The 22,004-nt window shown below is 43.4% G+C and overlaps 1 protein-coding gene and 1 pseudogene across 8 annotated transcripts in view; one reads left to right on the plus strand and one right to left on the minus strand.

The window, feature by feature from the left end:
* Positions 1 to 5,721: 5,721 nt before the first annotated feature.
* On the plus strand, positions 5,722 to 6,268 carry LOC143402026 (heterogeneous nuclear ribonucleoprotein A1-like 2; annotated as a pseudogene).
* An 11,317-nt stretch (positions 6,269 to 17,585) lies between these two features.
* Positions 17,586 to 22,004, minus strand: part of LOC143401473 (MHC class I polypeptide-related sequence B-like) — a 39,299-nt gene continuing 34,880 nt past the window's right edge. For 6 of the 8 annotated variants that reach the window (XM_076858995.1, XM_076858999.1, XM_076858997.1 and 3 more), the window contains 5 exons: positions 21,477 to 21,743; positions 20,922 to 21,233; positions 20,162 to 20,476; positions 19,960 to 20,082; positions 17,586 to 17,920 (listed from right to left, as the gene is read on the minus strand). In XM_076858995.1, the coding sequence (XP_076715110.1) occupies positions 17,811 to 17,920; positions 19,960 to 20,082; positions 20,162 to 20,476; positions 20,922 to 21,233; positions 21,477 to 21,743 (1,127 nt within the window). In that variant the 3' untranslated portion in view covers positions 17,586 to 17,810. The remainder of the gene's footprint in view (positions 17,921 to 19,959; positions 20,083 to 20,161; positions 20,477 to 20,921; positions 21,234 to 21,476; positions 21,744 to 22,004) is intronic. The other 2 variants (XM_076859000.1, XM_076859001.1) reach the window with 2 other exon arrangements.

Genomic DNA, 22,004 nt, shown 5'->3' on the forward strand with positions numbered 1-22,004 from the left:
AAAATAAAGTTTCCTCCTGTACTTGTTCTTGTCAGGTCTTTTAGTCACAGCAATGAAAAAGCTGACTAAGACAACCTATGACCTCCGGGACCAGCAAGGGGTAGAGGACACCCTCAACTCCTTTCTTGCCAGTGGTGATGGACTAAACTAAGGAGAAGGGAAGGCTACTGTCACACAGTGAGGGCAGAGGGGTGATCCACACGGGTTCCCCCTCATTCTCTTTGTCTTATTTCAACTGGGAACTAATCCTTACATAAACTTTGCCTGTCAAGGTTTGATTTCCAAGGTCCCAGACACCTCAGGAAGGTCTGGGTCACACCCCCAGGAAGTCAGCCAAGAGCCCTGCTCCATGTTGAGGCCCAGGGCAGCACTGGTGCAGAGGCCCTGCTTACCAGGGCTGCTGAGGCCAATGACTGGTGGTAGAGCTTGGACCTGGAATGTCCCACAGGAGCCCATGTGTTCAAGGCGTACTCTCCAGCTTGGCCCAATGGGAAGGTGGAGGAAACCTGAAGAGGTGGGCCTAGAAGGAGGTCTTCTGGATAGAGACATATCCCTGGAGGGGATCAAGGACCTGTGCCCTACTCTCTCTTCCCCCATGAGGTGAGTGGGCTTCCTGAGTCATGCACACCTGCCATGATGAACTGTGCTGCCACAGGCCCAAAACACCAGGGCCAATAGTCAAACTCCCCAAACTGTGAATGGAAAAAGACCTTTCTGCTTTTAAAGTTGATTGTCACAGGTATTTGTTTCAGGGGAAAAAAATGTCAAACCCAAGGCACTGAGGCAGGCCTGTTCCTGGGAGGCATGGGACTCCTCTGATGTCCATCATAGACAGGACACTTCTGAATCCTGGATGCACAATCCTTAGGTTGCTCCTGGGACCAATCCAACAAGCTCTTCTCCCTCTGTCCATCTCCCATACCTCAATCTGAAGGCTTTCCCAGGAATTTCTGGCTCCTTTCTCACATTCTCATACAGGTGTTTCCCCTAATAAAATGCTGGTGAGCTCAACCCACCTTGCAACTTTATGTCTTGGAGGACCTAACAAATCATTTCCATTTGTGTGTTATTTTTATTATTATGATCTACTTATTACTCATTCCAGCTTATGAAATCCTTCTCTTTATCCAATTCTCCCTCTTCCCGGACTCCATGTTGATGACCTATGGGTATTTCTGTGATTTCATGGATATTTCTTGTTTTGCCAACTCTCTGCATATCTGTTGTTCTATATGTCTCCATCTCCTTACTTCCTTGCACTGTGATAATGCCTGTTATCCTTGCTCTTTCCAATGATGCTTTTCCTGTTCTCTTCCTTATTTTTGCATTTGCTCTTTCCTTCCCCTCCTCCTCCTTCTCCTCTCTCCATTTCTCCATGCCTCCCTTCTTCCTTGTTTTCCTTTTTATGGAAGATTCCAGGTATATGACAATACCCCTGTGGTTTACTAGAAAGAAGCAGGATCTTGACTTATGTGCTGATAGTTTGAGTCCAGAGCAGGTGGAATAAAGGAAGGAGAGGAAGTTGCTGATGGGCATATAGTGCTGGGGCAGTTCTGCATCCAAGACTGTGATCCAGAATCCTACACCCCGTCTTCTAGGTTATCTTTCAGAACTTCAGCAACATGAACTCTCATATGTTCCTGCTAAGAGTTAAAATTAGTACAAGCACTTTGAAAATTAGCATTATCCACTGTAGTTGAAGAAAAGAATATGATAGGATGGAAAGTTGTATCTCCCAGTAGCATCTTAATTTCCAGGTAAAGTGACTGTTTCCTGAACAGCTGTTACTTTCTCTGATGTATTTCATGAACCTGAAGTGACTTGCCCACCATCTTCTGATCCCTCCACAAAGAAATGATCCAGCCTGAACTCCCCCTATAAGGCTATGCATCCTTTTTTAAAGTTAGTTCATATTAATTATACAGAATAGTAAGTTTCATTGTGGCATATTAATACAGTTCTCACCTTTATTATGGTATTCATCAAGTTTATATTACATTATATTACAGCTTGCAAACACATTTCTTACCTCTCTTACAAGACTGAGAGATTCTTGAAGGTAGTCATCCATGGATTTATTGTATATACTAATACCCCAATAGCATCTTAGAGGATGTCTTATAAATAGTAACTGCATATATACACAATAAAATTGTTTAACTGAGGATTTAAAAATACTGGATTAAGAGAATTCACAGAAGCCAAAATATGCTACCAGTCTAGGTGTCCATCAATGGATGAATGGATAAAGAAAAAGTGGTCTATGTACACAATGGAGTTTTATTCAGCCATAAAGAAAAATGAAATTATGTCATTTGTAGGGAAGTGGATGGAACTTGAGAATATTAAGCAAAAAAAGCCAAACTTGGAAGGCCATGAATTGAATATTTTTCTCTCATATGTGGAAGCTGGAGAGGAAAAAGGGAAAGAAAGATGTGGGATAGAGTCTGATGAAAATCGAGGGGAGTTCAGCAGAGGAAAGGAAACAGGGGGAGGAAGGAGAAAGGGAAAGAGATACTGGGGAAGGACGTTGACCAAATTACATTTTTATATTGTGTGTGTGTCTAAATATGTAACAATGAATCCCACCATTAGGTATGATTTTAATGCACCAATAAAAATATGGAAAAATAAAATAACCAATTAAAAATAAATAAAATACATTACTCTAAAAAAAGAAAGAAAGAATGTTCCTTCTCATGATCATATGCCTGGGGTGATCTTGCCTGTGTGTGCACTGATGCTTATGGCAGAGTACAATCAAACACATGTACATCATCAGGCAGGTGGCACACTGTGTATATCCATAAAATGTAAAGCTTCAGCAGTAAAAATGAAGGAAGGACAGCTGGTGGCACACACCTGTAATCCCAGTGGCTCAAGAGGATTGAAAGTTGGAAGCCAGCCTGAGCAAGTGAGACCCTGTCTCAAAATATGTGTTATACTATTTGTTATATCTGGGAAATTCAGAGGAAAAGTAAAATAAAATTCCAGCCTAGTGGAACATATGTTCTAGTGGCTAGAAGAGGATGCACTATAAACATATTAAATAAGCACAGTGTTCATGTAGGAGGCATAAGAGTTATAATTTTATTCAGAGGGTATGTGGTGGGGGGGCAACAGGGAAGACAAGTATTTGCCAAAGTACTCAGTGCCTTGATGAAAAGATGACCTTTGAGGTAAGATTTTAAGAATATGAATAATAATCTTGATGGTATCAGTATCAAATTCTTTCCAGGAAGGATAAACAGCAGTGCAAAGGCACTGGGGCAGGAGCATGTCCTTGTGTTCATGGTAAATGAGACCTGTGGTATGCCCTGAGCAGAGTCACTGAGTAGAGGCCAATGATATGATAATATCCTGCAGGGCTGGAAGTTTCTGGAAGTCTTTGAACCTTTACTCTGAGTGATCCAGAGAGTTAGAAGACAGTTTGATCACAGAAGGATCACAGCAGAACTTCCCCTATAAAAAGACTTGTGTTGTAAAAGACACTATGGCTTCTGTGCTGAGAAGAGAATGGCAAAGTGGGGAGCCAGATTCTTCCCAGCACTTCCTAATGGACTGAAGCTGGGGTATAAGAAGGAAGAGTCAGTGGGGCACCCCTTATAGCAGACTGCATAAGGAGAAGGATGGAGTAGCCCTCAGTGGACAGCAGAGGACTCTGGAAAGGGACATGGCAGGCACTCAGCATAGACACTGAACTGAGATATATCCTGGAAATGCAGGTGAGGTCATCACATTGGCAGTGGGACAGATGAGTGTCCAGAATGGGGAAATGGATTAAAGCCTTGAGCACAGGTGAGCACACCAAGGGAGTGGTGGCCAAGTAAAGAAAGGGACAGGCACTGAGCCCTGGAGCTCAGTGAGCTCCCAGTGTTTGCCATCTGATCAGACCACACGTCCACAGCAGAGTGCACAGTTCTGCTGCCACACCCAGGCACACATGGATCAGGGAGTCCCAGATTTCCTGTGCACATGAGTCCCCTGGACATCACCCCAACATGGAGAGTTGGAGTCAGTAGTAGATGCCATTTCAATGTCAAGGTGGTGCTGATGCTGTCAGAGTGTAGTTCATACTTTCAGAAGCTCAAATAATGACCAGGATTCCCAGACTGTGCATCAGATCTCCTCAAGCTTACAGTAAGTGACTCCTCTGTCTTGTGCCAACTAATCTGGGAGATGTGTTCTGTGTCTAGGAGCAAGTGTTTTGTAACAAGTCCACAAGCCACCCTGGTGCTCAGCCAGTTAGGGACCCCTGAGGTCACTGATCAGTGTCCAGAGTGGGAAGGGTCTTAAATCCACATTTAAATGTGTTTTTCTCTTGAGGAGAAAAGGGATGTGTGTTGTCAATGATGAGACATGATGTTGAAAGGTCATGTTGTTCTCTCTCCCATGGGTACAGCCAGGTGGAAGATGCAGGTAGTGAGCCACAGCTCAACAGAAAGAACATCTCTCTGCTTCTCTCTGAAACTGTGGCCCAGACTCATTCCTCACTTCTTGGAGCAAACAATGCAATCCACGTTTTTATGACTTACACATAAGTCTTATATAGAACGAGGAAACAGAGATGGCAGAGTAGAGGAAGGCTGCACTTTCCACTTGCTCCACAGCTCAGAATTGAAGCTGCAGGACTGCTGCGTCTCACTGAGGTGGTGCCTGAGGGAATTCAATAAAGTTCACAATTGGACAGTAAGAGCCTCAGAAGTTCTGCTATTTTGTATAGAGCCCAAGAAAAGGGATATTGGAGCTTAGGTAGAGACAACTGTGGGGTCAGCTCACCACAGAGGGGAGGGGGAATAAAAAGACAGAGAGGAACACAACTGAAAAATTTGGCACAAGAACTCTGTGACTGGGGAGGCTGAGGCAGGCTGATCACAACTTTGAGGCCATCCTGAAGGACTTAGTGAGGCCCTATCTTAAAATAAAAAATAGAATGGATTGTGGTTTTGGTTCATTGGAAGAGCATGCCTGGGTTCATTCCAAAGAAAGAACAGAAGAAAGGAAGGAAGCAAGATGATTATAATTAGGAGGATTCAGGTCAGAGACAAGGTGGTGAGTACAGCTTGCTTTCCCTTTGATCTGATGGCTCACATGATAAGCTATGAGGGTCAGAAAACTGAAAAAGTGGGTGAAAATGGATTTAGGGACTGAACTTTGAAAAGTTATATTCATTGGTATAAGTATGCTGTGCCCTCACAACCAAAGTTGGTTGATTATCTGCCTAAGCTACTCAGTGAAACCCTGTCTCTAAATAAAATACAAAAAAGGGCTGGGGATGTGGCTCTGTGGTTGAATGCCCCTGAGTTCAATCCCCCAGTAATAGCCTCTCCCCCCCCCCTAAAAAAAGAAACAAAATTCACAACTAGGAAGCCAATATTTCAGAACATACTTAAGGAAAAACTCCACATGAGAAATTCAGAGAAACCCCAGCAGCTGCATGTGTGGCTCGGTGTCAAAGACTTGCCTAGCATGTGCCAGGCCTTTGGTTCAACCCAGGGGAGAGGGGGAACAAGCAAGACTCCAGACTGGAGAGTACTCATTACAAGTGTTGCTAAGCAAATAAGAAACAGAATCACATTAAACATGAGAAATCCATCAACATGGCAAGAATTCATGCACATACCTCTTCTCTTTATAGGAACACTGAATGTAAGTGGTCACATCTCTAATTAAACAATGGACACCATCACAAAGTGTTTTTTTTTTAAATAAGATCCACTTATGTGGTGTTTACCAAAGACTCATCACAAAGACAAATGCTCTCACAGGGGCTTTGCTTTTTTAACTTTTTATGATCATGACTCCGTGAATAAGATTGTCGTTCAGAAATACATACTGCGAATGGCCACAACTGTGAAGTGAGGAAAGCCCTGTCAACATAAGAGCTGGCCAAAGAAGTTGACATGGTTGTAGAAAGTTTGGTGGTGATTGTGGAGGTGGTTTCAGTGTAAACGACAATTTTGGTTGTGGACAAAACTTCAGTGGCTTTGGTGGCAGCCATGGTGGTGTTGGATATGGTGACAGTGGGGATGGCTACAATAGATTTGGTAGTGACAGAAGCAATTTTGGAAGTGGTAAAGGCTACAATGATTCTGGCAATGACAACAATCAGTCATCAAATTTTGGACCCATGAAGGTTGGAAACTATGGACGCAGAAGCTCTGGACCTGATGGTGGTGGAGGACAATACTCTGCCAAACCACCAAACCAAGGTGGCTCTGGTAGTTCCAGCAGCAGCAGTAGTTATGACAATGCAAGAAGGTTTTAATGTTGCCAGGAAACAAAGCTTAGCAGGAGAGGAAGTGACAGGGAAGCCACAGGTTACAACAGATTTGTGAACTCAGCCAAGCACACTGGGGCAGGGCCTCGCTGCTACAAAGAAGACATAGTTTAGACACGTGTATGTGCCAAAAAATTGAAGTACAGTATTTGTGACTATTGGTATAACAGAATATTTTAGTTTCTGTTCTGTGGAAAGTGTAAAGCACAAAGGGTTTTAATGTAGACTTCTTTTTTTTTTTTTGCACCCATAATGTTAATTGCTAAATGTAATAGTCTGATTATGACACTGAATAAATATGTTTTTTTATATGTGCTGTGTAAAGTTAGTCTATTCTGAAGCCATCTTGGTAAAACTTCCACAAGAGTGTGAAGTTAGAAGTCATTCGGGATAATACCAGGTCCAGACAGCTTGATGTAGTTGTTGTGACCTTTGAAGTTCACCATTGAAAGGGTCACACAAGCACAGTCATGAAATTATTTGGTTATAAAAACGATTGTTGACACATCCTATGCAATATCTAAATTGAATAATGATACTGTACACTTAACAGATGGGAATGAAGCTTGTCTATCATCCATTTTCAGGTGTAATCAACAAACAATTTAATTCTCCTGAATGGAAAAAAGAAATCCCTCAAATCTTTCTACCTACCCACTATGTTTACCATTATATTCAATTTCCATTTATGCATCCACAGTACAGTGTTCTGGGTAAATTAATGAATTACATGAGGTGTACTTCATTTTGCTATTGTTGACATTTTTATACTGGGAATTAAACTGCAAGTACTTTTTTTTTTTTGAAACAGGATCTTGATAAGTTGCTGAGACTGACCTTGAACTTGGGTTCCTCTTGCCTCAGCCTCCTGAGATGCTGGGATCAGAGGCATGCAATGCCACATTGATTCTGTCATCTTTTATGTCAAAATTAATACATTCTTAAATATTGGTATGTTATATTCTAATAAATAGTGTACTGTGTTTACACAGGCTTGCCTTCCTTTTAATTATCTTTTCCCCATGTGACATAAAATTACTGTGCTAGATTTTAAAATTCCAGATGACATAATGATTTTTAGAGTGGCCTAGACAATTATAAGCAGTTTTCATAAAGAATTTGATGATAGAAAACTACTTAGTTAAAAAAGAAAGAAAGAAAGAAAGAAAACTTACTTTACAAATTTCCTAGTTACAGCAAGATTTGGGATTGGAAAAGTCAGTTCACATATAAATGAAAATTAGTTACTACACCTACAGAGAACAGTGATAGATACCTTTCTTGTGATTCAAATATTTTATTAGCTTCTGAATTAAAGAAAATCTCATCCCTGAAGAAAGCTTCAATCACCTGTGTTGACATTCTTCCCAAAAGTTTCAAGGACAAAGCTGTCATTGATAGCCATTGGGGTACTAAAAAACCCAGGGACAATGGACCCTTCACTCATTTTGTTTCTCTAATGCTGCCCTGTTCACATGTGACTGTCTAAAATTAATTCAACTAAAATTAAAGAAAATGTCAGATCCAGTTCTCGCTTGTACTAGCCACATTTCAAACCTCAGTCACAGGTGGCTCCTGACTGTGCTGATGAGCAGCACAGACAGAACATCATCATGGCAGGAGGGACCACAGGACACTGGTGCTCTAGTGAATTCTGATTCTATAGATGGGATCCTGAGTTCAATTAAGAGATGATGATAATTCCTCATTTCAATCACTCTTCATGATCTCTTCTCTGGTTAGTCTGGGTCCATCTGCTTTTTGACCAAAAGATTAATTTTTTCTAGTTATAAATAAATATTTAATATTACTTTTTAAACTGATTTTACCCCATAAATGAAAATAGAATGAATTATATTTATATATTATCAAAAGGTTTTAGAAGAAAGTATCATGTTAAAAAATTAGAAATATATAAACACACCAGTTTCTGTACCAATTTCCATAGCAATATCAATCCATTGCTCCCCTGAGATTTATTCACCGTCTTGTTCCAGAATCATCCTCTTTAGCCTGGTCCATGAAGTTTTAATCCTATTGATGCATCTCTAAACAACAAATTACTTAAAACTCTATACACATTTTTAATTTTTTATACAAATGTGATCAGGTTATATTTGACCTCATTTTGGCTCAATGTGTGTTTGTTAAGTTTTTATAGGTATGTATTTATCTTTGCTGCATTATAGTTTTCCATTAAATAAGCAATTCACATGTTAAATTGCCCCTTCTATTCTTGGTGGTCATGTGGTTTATTTTCAGGCTTGGTAAATGATAAACAAAGCTGCTCTAAGCCTCATGGTACATGTTTGTTGCTGCACATGAGCATGTGGCTCTCAGAATTATGTGTCCAGGAGTAGAACTACTGCATGTGTGTAACATCCACCCTAATAGGTGATGCCACACTGCTGTCCAGGTGTCTGTACCCCTGTGCACGATGGCACAGTGTAAGGAAGCTCTTGATGGTCCAACTTCTCATCCACATGGAAGCATCATTGATTGTAATTTAGAAAATCCTTTGAATTTTTCATGAGATTTATTTCTTACAACTTGACTGAGTTATGATTCACATACCATTCACACGTTTTAATGTCTACACTTCAGTACATTCACAGAGTTGTGCACCAGTCACCACATTCAATTTTAGAATATTCCCATCACCCCATAGTCACCCCTTCCCCTGTCCAGGACTTCACCCTGGCACTAGGCACCTGCTCTTCTGCTCTCCATCTCTATAGGTTTCATTATCTGAACATTTCATGTAAATGGGGTCCTACAGCATGTGGTGTTTTGTGGCTGGCTTCTTTCACTTAGCCTGTTTTCAAAGTTCATCCAGGTTGTCATTGTGGTTTGAAGGGCATTTCCCTATTGGATAATAGGAAACTGATGAGCTAATAAGGTGAATTTATGTTTCATTGGTTTGTTGGAAAATAGATTTATTTTCATTTTAGAATTTTCCATTCATCCTTCTCCTGAACACACCATACTCTGTGAGCTGGGGGCTATTCTTCTCAGTTTCATAAGATGGTTGTATTTCCAAATGTCCCCTCACCTTCTGCCCCCCATTGGGTTTGGTAAATTGGGACCCCAAGTCCATCTCTCTTTGAAGCCAACTGCCTTAGACTCATTGGCTGACCACTTTTTACATATTCTATTTACCAGTCCTTGTCACATTGGATGCTTGGTAAATATTTTCTCCCACTCTACCTTTTTTTTCCCACTTTATTTATTTATTTATTTGGTGCTGAGGATTGAACTCAGGGGGCTCAACCACTGAGCCACATCCCCAGCCCTATTTTGTATTTTATGTAGAGAGAGGGTCTCACTGAGTTGCTTGGCACCTTGCTGTTGCTGATCCTGACTTTGCCCTCCCAATCCTCCTGCCTCAGCCTCCTGAGCCAGGGATTACACGCATGCTCCACCATGCCTGGCTCACTGGTGACTTTTTAAAGTTGAAGGTACTGTTTTCCAACGTTCCACAAAAAAAGTTATTTCTATTTTTGGTTGGAATTACACTTAATAAATAGGTTTGAAGACTGCTAATAATTTTTTCCACATGGAGACTCATACATAATTCATGGATGTGGGTATTCCCCTATTAAAATATTTCAATAAAACATTACAGTTTACACTGTGTATCTTCTGGTGGCTTCATTCTAAATATCTTGAAAGCTTACTCTAGTGATCACGGTCTCTCGCAATTACATTTTTGAAGTATTAATTGTGTCCTGTAGAGATACAAGTGATTTTTGTCTCTAGTTCTTGTCCAATAACAACTATAAAATTTTGTCACTTCTTATATAGCTTATATTTTCTCTTGCTTGATTACACTTGCTGGGAAATCCAGTATACATTTGAATGTAGTGGAACTAGCAGGAGTGCAGGGTATGTCCTCTCTGCCCTGCAGATCCAGTGTCCATGTAGGTCCCTGCTTGTGTCCTGGGTACGGCCCTGTATGGACTGCCTGTTCTGCAAAGTCAGCCTGCTGTCTGTCCCCCAGTTAGCCTGGGCTCCACAGGAGCACTGTGATGGAAGAGAGGCTGAAGGAGCATTGGTTTGTGCTCTTTCTTCCCCTGGATTCCTTTTACAATATTGGAACAAATAGAAATATTTGTTCCAATATTGTAAAGATTGGAAGATTAGATTAAGATTAGTCATGATTGGTCTCAATTCTTTTCTGTGTCCTCTCAGTAAGCATCTCAGATTAAATGTGTTGTTCTGAGTGCCAAGGCTTTTTTTTTTCATCAGTTTAGCTAAATTCATCTGTGCACTAGACCAATATTTCTCAAACTTGTCTTCAAGTTAAGTCATCTTTAGAAATTTTAAATAGGTGTAGGCAAGAATTAAACATCAAACTCTTAAACCTGATTCACCAGAAGCATAGTAATTCAGGTACCAATCCTGTCTGTGAACCTCCCCAGGGGATTCCAATGAGTAGCCAAGGGAAGAAGCAGAGGCTCAGAGCAAGAGCCTCAGTAATGGATGTGAATGAATCAAAACCAACTGAAAATTGCAGTAAACTCAGAGCCTGTACATTATTCTAGTCAGCTGTGCAGTGAACTTAGTGAAAACCACCAGCCCATATCAATGAAGATGTATCACAGATATATATGTCAGATTAATTGTACAGAAAGGTGTCTTCAGCAGTGCAGAGAGTTGGGAATGTTGGAAGCAAAGTTTACTTACAACCTGTTCAACTCTTTCCTCACCAAATCTCCTCAGAGGGCTGGAAGATCCTCCCCAAGAAGTAGATGTGCCATTTGACACATGTAGGTTTAAGAATGTATGTTCTGCATAGTAACTAACCTCGAGTCCCATGTCTTCTGAATTCTTACCCAGTTCCAACCAAAATCAATTTATATGTCAGATGCCATCCACTGAGTGGAAGGCTGGTGCCTTTAAGAAAGATCCCTCTAATGCATTCTGAGGTATATTGTCCTTACAGGGATCTTTCAGAGGAACATTTAGCTGTTACTACTGTCCACTGAGGAATGGAAAATCTCCAAAAGATTTGTGGAAGCTGACATTTAATGTCTCCCTTAGGGCAAATGCTTTACTGTAACTTGAAAAAAATAATTTTCCAATACTTAGGTCATAAAGGTAGTCTATAATATTAATATTTTGAAAGAGATACATATAATTCCATTTTTTCCATATGGACCAATTATATTTAAACCATTTGTTCAAAATTTGTCCTTTACACAGCAGACTCTAATGATTCCAGTGTTGTACATTTACACTGTATATTACATACAGTATCAGTTTGTATGTATACATGTGTTATATGTCTCCCTCTGTCTCTGTCATACACACAGTCACAAATGCCTAATGTCTACATGTGTGTTGTTTGGTTTGTGGCTTTCTACTCTGTTCTAAAATCTACTTGTCTAACCCTGAATCAACACCCTACTCTCCATCTACAATAATTCTAATGTAAATTTTGATATCTACTAAGACAATATCTGTGCCCTTGTTCTTTTGTTTAAATGTGTCTTGCCTATAATTCATAAATATTTCCAAACAAAGCATAGAATCAGTTAACCAGATATAACAAAATGCCTAGTGGATATTTAATTAGATTTTATTAGAATTCTTGTAACATTTTAGGAATTTAATGTCATTATAATATTGAATCACAAGTGAGAATCTTGGTAATTCTCTTCAGTTGTTTTCTCTAATTGCCGAATAATGTTTTTAAAATACCCCAATTGCTATATTGAGTAAAACTTGTAGGTTTCATTCTAGAATTTTGTAAAAGAGTATTTTTTACTATGCCAATTACTTCTCCGTAAGTTTTCACACTCTGCTTGCTTCTGGAGTATAAAACACCTAAGAGGGGAAACTATGTTATTAATTCCAAGAATTTGTAATAATTTGGGATTTTATAAATTCAACATATTATCATTTGCAATTCATGAGACTTCTGTATCTCAGTTCAAATCTTCCTATATTTATTTATTTCTCCCTTGACTGCATTGAGGAGGTCCTCAATTATAATGCTTAATAAGAGTGGTAGGAAATAAGACCTTACCATACATTTGCTCTTCAGATTTCCTGAATTACCCCTGTTAAAGTAGAGCTGTAACCCACAGGAGAACTGGCTGACAGATGCTTAAGGGACAGCTTTTTGTGTCCATCCCAACACAAGGGATCCCTGGTGCCCCCTATGTGCCCTTCGTAGCCTTTAACTCTATCTTTAGCCTCCTGCCCTGAGAGGCTCCCAGGCACTGGCCCAGGCAGCAGACACCTTAGGACAAAAGTGCAATGTGCTCTAATTCTCGATTTCTGGATCCAGGCTTCATAAACCTTTAGGGCTTTCTTAGGCTGTTCACACCTTCAACCATTTCCTTCAAGTATGTGCTTTCCCCCTCAGTTTTCCAGTTGTAGCCCATGGGAAGTGTCCTTTAGAGTAATTGGTAGTGCTGGAAACTGACATACAATTTTATGTGTTAGTGTCATATATCAAGGAGGAAAACCATAGGTACCAAATAATGGCCACTTAAGTAAGTGTAACTTGGAATAAAAACAAAAGGTTCCATATTATCTGCATAGGCCCTAATTAAAATATGTCAACAAATAATGACTTGAATATTGCATATTTAACATAGATGATGATCCTGATAGATAAACATGGGAGTAAAGAAACATTTGAACACAAAATTGAAAAACACATGCACGTAAGTGTGGGAAGTTGGGGCAGTGAGTGGCAGTGTGAGGTGGGCTTGTGCCAAGGGTGCATGTGCAGCAGGGGTGGCCTGTGTTACACAAGGGCATGAAGACTATGTGGCAGTGGGGTGTCTGTGACCTTCTGGAGAGGCCCTTGCATGTTGTAGCTAGAATACCAGGATGACAATTTTGCTAAAAACAGAATTACTCTGATCACAGCAGAGCTCACCAGCCTATCACTGCCCAGTATAAACCACACAGAGAGCTCTGGATTGTGCATCTCATGTTGTTTACATGAGACTCAAAAAGAACAAAAAGCCTTGGAGGCTGTAGTTGAATTTTTGTGTCCTTGCCATCTTCAAATTCTTGCCATGCAATCTCTGAAAAAAGGAAGCTGTCTGTTCAGGATGCCCCACAGGACTTCCTCCTGGCTCACCTCATCTCTGCCAGGATACAGAGCAGCTGGGCTTAAAGGCCTTGCCTCAGCTGTTATAAAGAACACTGCCAAGTTCCTCAGAATTTGAAGCCAGTACATTCATTCAACATCGTCTGCAAAATGCCACAGACTCTAGGTCTCATCATCATATATGCTAGATGAATATAGTAAATTAAAGAGTGGAACTTTTTGTTTCTTGAGGCAAAGCTGGGAATCAAAAAAGGGCCTCACGTGTACTAGGAAAGTTCTCTACTACTGAGGTTGTAGCATTTTAAATTCAGGTGTTTCAAGGAAATGGAGAGGTTCCCAAGAGTTTATGACATCATTATACCAAATACAGAGACATGGTGACAAGCTTTGGTTGAAGCACTTAGTACTTAGACAGTGAAATCATAACTGCACTTGAACATATACAGATAAATTCACAGGAATCAGAGGGCTTTTTATTTCTATCGTGAGAATGGTGAAGACTTTGCAATATATTATGGTAAGGATAATTTATTAATCATAAAAAAATGACAATCCTTGTTTTCATGCTGGTCACATGGTTATGGTTCATTTGCTCTGCTCCCTGCTCTGTGCTCTCTTTGCCTTGAGCAAACATCTCAGCTGGTCATACTTCTTCACCTGGTGGGTGAAGAACCTCGCCCAAGTCCTATAACCCAGTACAACCTGGTTGGCACTGTAATGACTTAGTCAAAAGGCCCTTCCACCATCCTTCCAAATCAACTGCATCAGGATGGTAGGGAGCATGTTTAAGATGTGTGACTTCCAGGAACATTGGAACGTTGTCTCAATTTTCGGGCTGTGAATTGAGTTCCTTGATATGTAGCAATGCTGTGTAGAGCACCATGGTGGTGGAGAGGGCATTCTGTAATATGTCAATATATAATGACTTGAATATTAATGGTCATTTTGCCAAACATATTGCATATAGGAAGGGCAAATCCATGCACGAACCAACTGTCTATGTTCTCATAAGAAGAAACACTGATCCTTCTAAAACAGTAGATGTCCAGCATAATCCAATTGCCACCAGAGAAATAGTGATAACTGGTGTCATTTTGGGATCTCAGGATTGTCACTGCTGCTGGCAGATTGGACATAGCCACATGGTCCTTGGTGAGTGGAAGTCCACATTACTAAGCTCATGCATAACTTTCACCCATGGCACAAGGGCCACATTTTGCACAAACCCACTGGGCAATGGCAAGAACGACTGGGGAAAGAGGCTGGCTGGTATCTGCAAAATAATTCACCCTATCCTCCTGATGATTATAGTTTTCCATGTGAATTCAGCCATTGCCCCCAGATTCCCTTGTCCAGGAATTACTACAATGTTCCTTCCAAGCCTTTACCTATCCAACTAATCTGTTGGCTACATCTCATGGACTGATATGTATTACATATATGCTCATCAATCACTCCCTCCAAAAACCAAACAACCAGTTTCATTGCTTCAAGTTCTGCCCACTGGAGATTTCCCTTCAGCAGTATCATTCCAGGATGTCCCAAGAAGGGACTGTAGGATGGCAGCCATCCACTTTTGCTTGGTTTCCTGCATATCATGCAGAAACATCTGTAAACCAGACAGATTTCACTCATGCTTTCAACTGGTCATCAGGAAATGAGTCTCAAATTGAAGGCTGGGACAAACAATAATGAAGACTGTGTATCTGGGGCCACTTCTACATGTAACTGACCTTGAAGACCTGCTTGGTCTGAGCACACGCACACCGGTAGCATTTGATGATGGAGTGCTCGTGTGCACGCATAACTTTAAGACTTGGTGGTTGAGAGAGCACACAATTCATGCTGGGAAGCTCTGATGGAGAGTACTTATCTGTGGGGGATGGAGGGCTTTGCTCCAAAGTCATCAGGAGCCTATGCTTCAATTCACCTATGGGAGCTTCCAGAGGCTCCAAATAGCAGCTGTCCATGCTACTTCCACAGCAGCCTGCACTGTCAGAGTCTTCCCTTGTTCTGGGCCCCACTCAGAAACAGGAGCTTTTCAGGTCACTCAATAAATGGCCCAGAGTAGCACTGCCAAATGAGGAATATGATGCCTCCAAAATCTAAAGAGGCCCACTGGGCATTGTGCCTACTTATTGGTCATAGGAGGGGCCAGATGCAACACCTTCTTCAGGAGGGACTCTGAACACGTCTCTCAGCATTGGGCTCTCCCAATGTCACTGAGGTAGAAGGCCCCAGATTTTTATCATTTGTATTTTCACAACTAACATGCAAATCTCTGCTGAAGCCTTCAAAGTAGTTGTACTTCACATTCACTGGGTCCAATCCTTAGAAATAACATCATCACTGTAATGGACAAATGTGGTGTCTTCAAGGAGAGAAAGGCAATCAAGACCATTAGGATTTAAATTTTGAAACTGGCCGAGGCAGGCTGGGGTTGTGGCTCAGTGGTAGCACACTCACCTAGCACATGCAAGGCCCTGGGTTCTATCCTCAATACCACATTAAAAAAAATAGAAAATAAAATAAAGGTATTGTTAAAAAAAAAAAAAAGAAAAAAGAAAAGAAAAGAAACTGGCTGAGGATTTGGTATACACTGGAGCAAGACATGGTGTGTGTCCTTTTCACCAAGGCGGTGCTGAAAAGAAAGAAGGAAACTCCTCCCCTATCATAGCCTAAGCCAAGGCATGGACCACCAAGAAGGCTGTGTGGAAAGACGTGTGTGCACATGATCCAGAAGTTGTGTAATTCCATGCCACCATCACCATGAATGAGGACTCAGGTTCATTCCTCACTACAAAAAAAAAAAAAAAAAAGTAGAGGAAGAATAAGATTAACCAGTCACACCTACCTTATTGGGGGGGGGGGGCAAAGAACACTGCCTGACACTCAGGATGCAGCCCCTAAGTCCTGAGAAGATTGCCTCAGAGAACTTAGTTGGACCATGATACCATCATCAAACTCCCTCTGACCACTGAGTCTGCCATGAGGAAAACCAAAAAGAACGATAACACACTTGTGCTCATTGTGGATGTCAAGGTCAAAAAGTGTCATACATGTGGGCACACACTAGTAATCCCAGCCACTTGTAAGGCTGAGGAAGCAAGATCACAAATTTGAGAGCAGCCAGGGCTACTTAGACTCTGTCTCAAAATAAAATAAAAAGGGCTGGGACATAGCTCAGCACTAGAGCACTTCCCAAGCATATAGATGGTCCTTGAGTTCAGTTCCAACTCCTCCAAAAATATATGTATATTTTTAAGTCCCTCCAGGTGGTATTAATCTCTGCCATCCATCCAAAACCAAGAACCACCAACCAACCAACAGCAGCAACAACAAATGGGGTGGGGGGCAGAAGGACCAGATTATACAGCTCTGAAGAAGCTCTATGACATTGACCTAGACAAGGCCTGAGGGGGAAAAAAGTCATATGTTCAACTGGTTCATGAATATGATGCTTTAGATACTACGAATAAAATTAGGATCATCTAAACTGTAGCAACCTGACAATTCTAAATATATGTATATTTTCCACTGTAAAGAAAATTAAAACACTGACCACTTATTTCTGGTCTTCAGAGCTGGTGGACCTCTTGAACACTAATGGAGGAAAAGACGTTGTGCAGCACATCAGGTACCAGGGTGCGTGTTACTTTGCTCGAACAATAAAACTTTGTCTAATACAGCAGTTACAATTGGAGTCACCACCCAGATAAGTTTACAGCAATCACCATGGTCCTCCACTTTCTGCACAGGCCAAACAGGTGGGCTGAATGGGGTAATTTTTAAGTCATTAATCTCTGCCATCCATCCAGGAGTGCAGTATTATTTGCCTAGGAGGAGGTAGTTCTAGTGGCTTCTGCTTGGTCTCCCTACCACAAAGCACCCACAGAAACCACCCTGGAGACCATGCCTGTTGTTGAGGTGGCTTTTTCTAATTGGAAACTTGGGAGTACCACAGGGTAGGTTTAGGAACTCTGTGACAAACATGGAGACAAACATGTCATTTTCACAGACCCTTTCATGCTGTCCCTTCCCAGAAGATAAAGTAAAACACTGACCAGATATATGTCATATTTAATAGCATTTAAAAATGTGGAGTGTAAACCTATCCAGATAGGAGGTAAGACAGAGGGTCACAGAGGGCTTGAAGGGCCCTCAACAGTCAAGGAAAGCCAGTATTTCAGGATTCTTGGGAGAAGACAGAACAAGGACAACTACAAATAAATCTCACTTGTTAAAATATCATAATTTATATAAATTATATGTGAAAACATAATAAAATATTGAGGCTACCTAGTACAGTAGAGCTGTACTGGGCTGTAGTAAGCCCCTCACATATGTTCCCCAGCGCCAACAGTTAGTAAACATGTGGTTCCACATGGTAGAGATGAGGTAACCAAGGCACCAAGAGGGAAAGTGCTGGTCAGTGCAGGGCTACCCCCTCTGTACTTCCTAGGAAGCCTCAGGAGCTCTCAGCAGAGGCTGACACCCCAGCTGTGTGGATCCAGTGTGGTCACTTGGTGCCCTCTGCTGCTGATCCAGGACTTTTAAGCTCACGAGTTCTGGGGAAGGAGGGAAACGAGTCAGTGTTCAATTGGTCGTAGAATATTGCTCTATGCCATTGGGATCTCTGTCTCCTCAGTTAAAATCAGATTTGGCCCTTCTCTGAGGGAAGTAAATGCCCTGACTTTTTCTCCCTCCCATCCCATTTTCCTGCCCTCATCAGGCTCCTCTGCGTCTCCAGCAGCAGCAGCATCTGTCTATTTCCACCACGGAAGGGAGTGAAAGGGCTGCAGGATTCAGGGTCAAGACAAGGAAATGAAGCCCAGTGCCCCCTCCTCCAGAGATAGTAGTGGCCTCCCAGAGAGAGTGGCTCCTGCTCCTACCACACTGGGCACCAGGCTCACACAAAACGTTTCTCCCCCTTAGTTCCCAGGCCTCCTCCCCTGCAGAGGCAGGTGCTGACCCAGCAGGGCCTGCCCCACCTGCAGCTCAGCATCCCTCTCTCCCTGAGCCAGCAGTTCCTAACTAGAAAGTCCACCAGGAAGCCCAGGGGCACCAGCAGACAGACCCAGCCTGGACAAACACATGTGCCACATGATCTGCTGCCTACAACAGCCCATGCAGAGGAGACTCAGGATCACTGACCCTCTGCACCTGCCCAGGCTCTCAATCTGTACTTTTGCTTCCTCCTACTGGTGTGGTCTTCCTTTTTCCTGAGGCTTCCCTGGACTCAATACCTCCACTCCATCAAGGACTCACATAGGCCATAACCCTAACAGGTCACATGGGTCTTCTTCCCAAAGCAGATTAGGAGGTTTCCTGAGATCCAGCAGTGTGGATTGTTGGCCCGCCCTCTGCACCCTGGGATTGCCATGGCCATACTCCAGGTCTCCCACCCGGGGCTCTCCTATAGAGTGATCTCCACTTGGGCACTGGTAATTACTGCACATTACCACACGGGCACTGGAGAACTGCTATTCACATCATAGAGCTGAAACTGGGAACATCCTGAGGGTCAACATTTAAAGTAGAAATTTGCACAAATAAACAACAGGCCTTTGCCACTCTTTTCTTGGGCACAGCCCTAGTGATATTCCAAGCTAACATTTCTGACCAGAGGAAAGTAGAACTAACATTCCCCTTGCTCCCCCTGCTGGAGAGGCCACAGGTGAGAGCAGCAGAGTGCACAGTTGCCTGGCCTACTAGTGGAGTCACCTGGAGGGACCCTGCTGTGGGGCAGTCTGCCCTAGCCTGTGGGGACCAACACCCCTAGGGGCTACCTGGGAAAATTCCTGACATCAGAGAAAATAACCACTTCTGTCCCCAAATGGACTGGTCTCTTTCTCCAGATGGTCAGGTCATCAGCTATTCTCCTGTCCATGTCAACTGCAAGGCCACTAGGAGGAAGAGCTGTGTGGTGGGGACTGGGAAGCCTGAGTGAGCCAGAGGACATATTGAGGAGGCAGCTCCTGAGGGTGGGCGGAGGTGCTGCACACAGAACAAAGGAGGCGCCTGTGCTGCAGAGCCACAGGCCTGCTGTATACGGGCCTCCCAGGGCCTGCACTGGTGGGACTCTGGCAATGTCAGTCTTTTTCTTGTTTGCTCGTGACACCTGGAGAGGCTGGCAGAGAGCAAGGCAGACAGGATGGGACCAGAGATATCACCTCTCATGAGATTCTTCTTCTATTTCTAAGCACCCAAAGATCATGACTCATTTATTCTGTGTCCCCCGGAGGCCATGATAATCTAGCCCACACCAATCAGCCCACCATTCCCAACACAGCCCCATGGACAAGCCAGCAGGGCCTGAGAGAGAGACAAGGACAGAGCAGGAGCCATGGCACCCATGCTGCTCACTCCTCACCCTGCAGCCAGAAGAGGCTACCACTGGACAGTGAAGGAGTTGACAGCCCTGGCTTTGGGCACCACTAAGGGGTGTAGCTGGAGGCATGGCTTCCATCCCCTCACAGATTCACAGACCTCCATCCCCTCTTACAAAGGCTGCTCAACCCCACTGCTCTCTGAGCAGCAGGAGGCATGAGGGGCCCTACATCCCAGACAGGCCCTGCCATCTTCAGCCACTGAATGATTTTCTCACCTGAACACTCTTCAGCTGATGTCCTCCTCTTCTTGCACAAAGGAATACAAGAAAATAATCCCAGAAATAACAGTAGCCACCACCACAAAGGTGGCCATTGGCTCTCCAGCAGCAGTGCAGTCCCTGAAAGCAGGCTTGTTACACTCTGGGTACCCCAGTCTCAAGGCTTCTCCCCTCTCACCACCCAGGGTCACTGACTCACCTGGTTGGAAACTCCGGCAGGAATGCCCAGGCTCACCACAGGACACATAGCCAGTGCCGTTGTTCCCTCTGTATCCCACATAGCAGCAGATCCTCTGCTCTTGTCCTCTGGGAATCCTAATGGACACCCAAGTCTGGTAGGTCCCATTCCCATAGGGAAAAACACCCCAAGACTGCTGGGTGCCCAGGCTCAGTGGTTTCCCATCCTGAAGGCAGGTCACAGAGATATTCTGCGGATAAAAGCTGAAAGCCCCACATGTCATGTTGATGGTGTCCTCCGAGGCTTCATCATAGGTCACATTCACTGCTGGGGACACTAGAGAAGAAAGAGCAAAGTTAGTCAGGCATGTGACCAAAAGTTGCTCCCCTATAAGGGATGGAACAGGGCTGGTCTTCTCCACTCTTCTGATTCTGGTCAAAAACCTCACTGAACCCAGGCCCTGAAAGTCTGTTCTCATCCTGGGGCCTGTGTCCTCTAACTAGAAGGAGGATGGGCCTCAGGCTTGTGGCCTTCCATTCTCACTCCCACACATTGAAGTTGAGGAGAGGCTGTTTCAGGGACTCCTGGTTTTTGAGATCATTCTAGGCATTCTGGGGAGGTCCAGGGTTGTGGAGCCAGGTTGGACGTCTCTATGATAGCAGGCAGGCAGGCAGATGTGCAGGTGGGTCTCACTAGTGCCTGAGCACATGCACCCTCCTGTCTCTATCTAGTGGTGTGACAGGACAGGAAATACCACAACACACACTAAAAAAAAACTCACATAAGGTCCCCTGGGTAGAGGCTCCAGAGGAGAAGGAGGAGCCCTTCCAGGAGACTACATAGCTCCTGAGTCTTCCACAAAGCTCTCCATGCACGTGGGCCTGGTAATCCTTGCTTTGAAAGCCATCTGCATCCCAGGAATTCTTGACTCCCATAGCCAAGGTTTGAGCTGAGGATGGCTCCACTGTCCAGCTGCGTGTCTCTGGGTGGTAGGAGAGGAAGGGCTCCCCATCATAGTGGAAATTCCAGAAGCCCCTGATGTGGTTGTTCTCTAGAATCTTGCAGCCCCAAGTCTCCTGGAGGAAATGAGACCCTGCCCCCACCCACCAGTCACTTCTCCATCCCCTGGCCCCTCCGCCTCCCTTCCCACCAAGTTGAAATTCCAGCCCACAGAAGACCCCAAACTAACTCTCCTCAGTGTCCCATGTGCTGAGCTTCAGGGAGCCCATTGCTTGCCCTCCCCAGTCAACTGCAGTGAGAAGACACAGGTCCCGGCTCTTTGCCACCAGTCTCCCAGGAGAAAGCTCATGTCACCCTTGCTCCCACTCCCACTCACCTCCTTTCTGCTCCTGCTGGGCATTGATTTGTGCCAGGGTTGCTTTTAGATTCTCGTTGCGTTCTACCACGTCCTGGATCTCTGTGTTCCAGCTCTCAGTTCCCAAGGGGTTTTTTGCCCATGGCCCCTGGGGCTTTGTATTTTCTTTATTGTCACTATCATAGTGAAGGACGAGCTGATGGTCCCAATAACCATCAGCAAAGGACCTTGATTGCACTAATCCACCTTGGGACCTCACTGTGAGGTTATAGTGAAGACTGTGGGTCCCTGTGGAAGAGGAAGCAACAGATGACCCTTCTACCTGTGAACAGTGCTCATCAATGCTCACCACAAAGACACTGCTGTCCTGAGCACCTGAGGAGGCAGCAAATACACACAGACAAAGGGACAGAAGAAAGGTTCCCAATACAATGAAGACAGGAAAGCAGAGAGGAAGGAGAGGGGAAGTGAGGGATGGAGAAAGGGGAAATGGAGAGGGGCAGGCATGTAGGTCAGGGCCCAAGATAAGGCCACAGACTTTTTAAGATA

This window comes from Callospermophilus lateralis, chromosome 6 (genome assembly GCF_048772815.1).
Source record: "Callospermophilus lateralis isolate mCalLat2 chromosome 6, mCalLat2.hap1, whole genome shotgun sequence".
Classification (NCBI taxonomy): Eukaryota; Metazoa; Chordata; class Mammalia; order Rodentia; family Sciuridae; genus Callospermophilus; species Callospermophilus lateralis.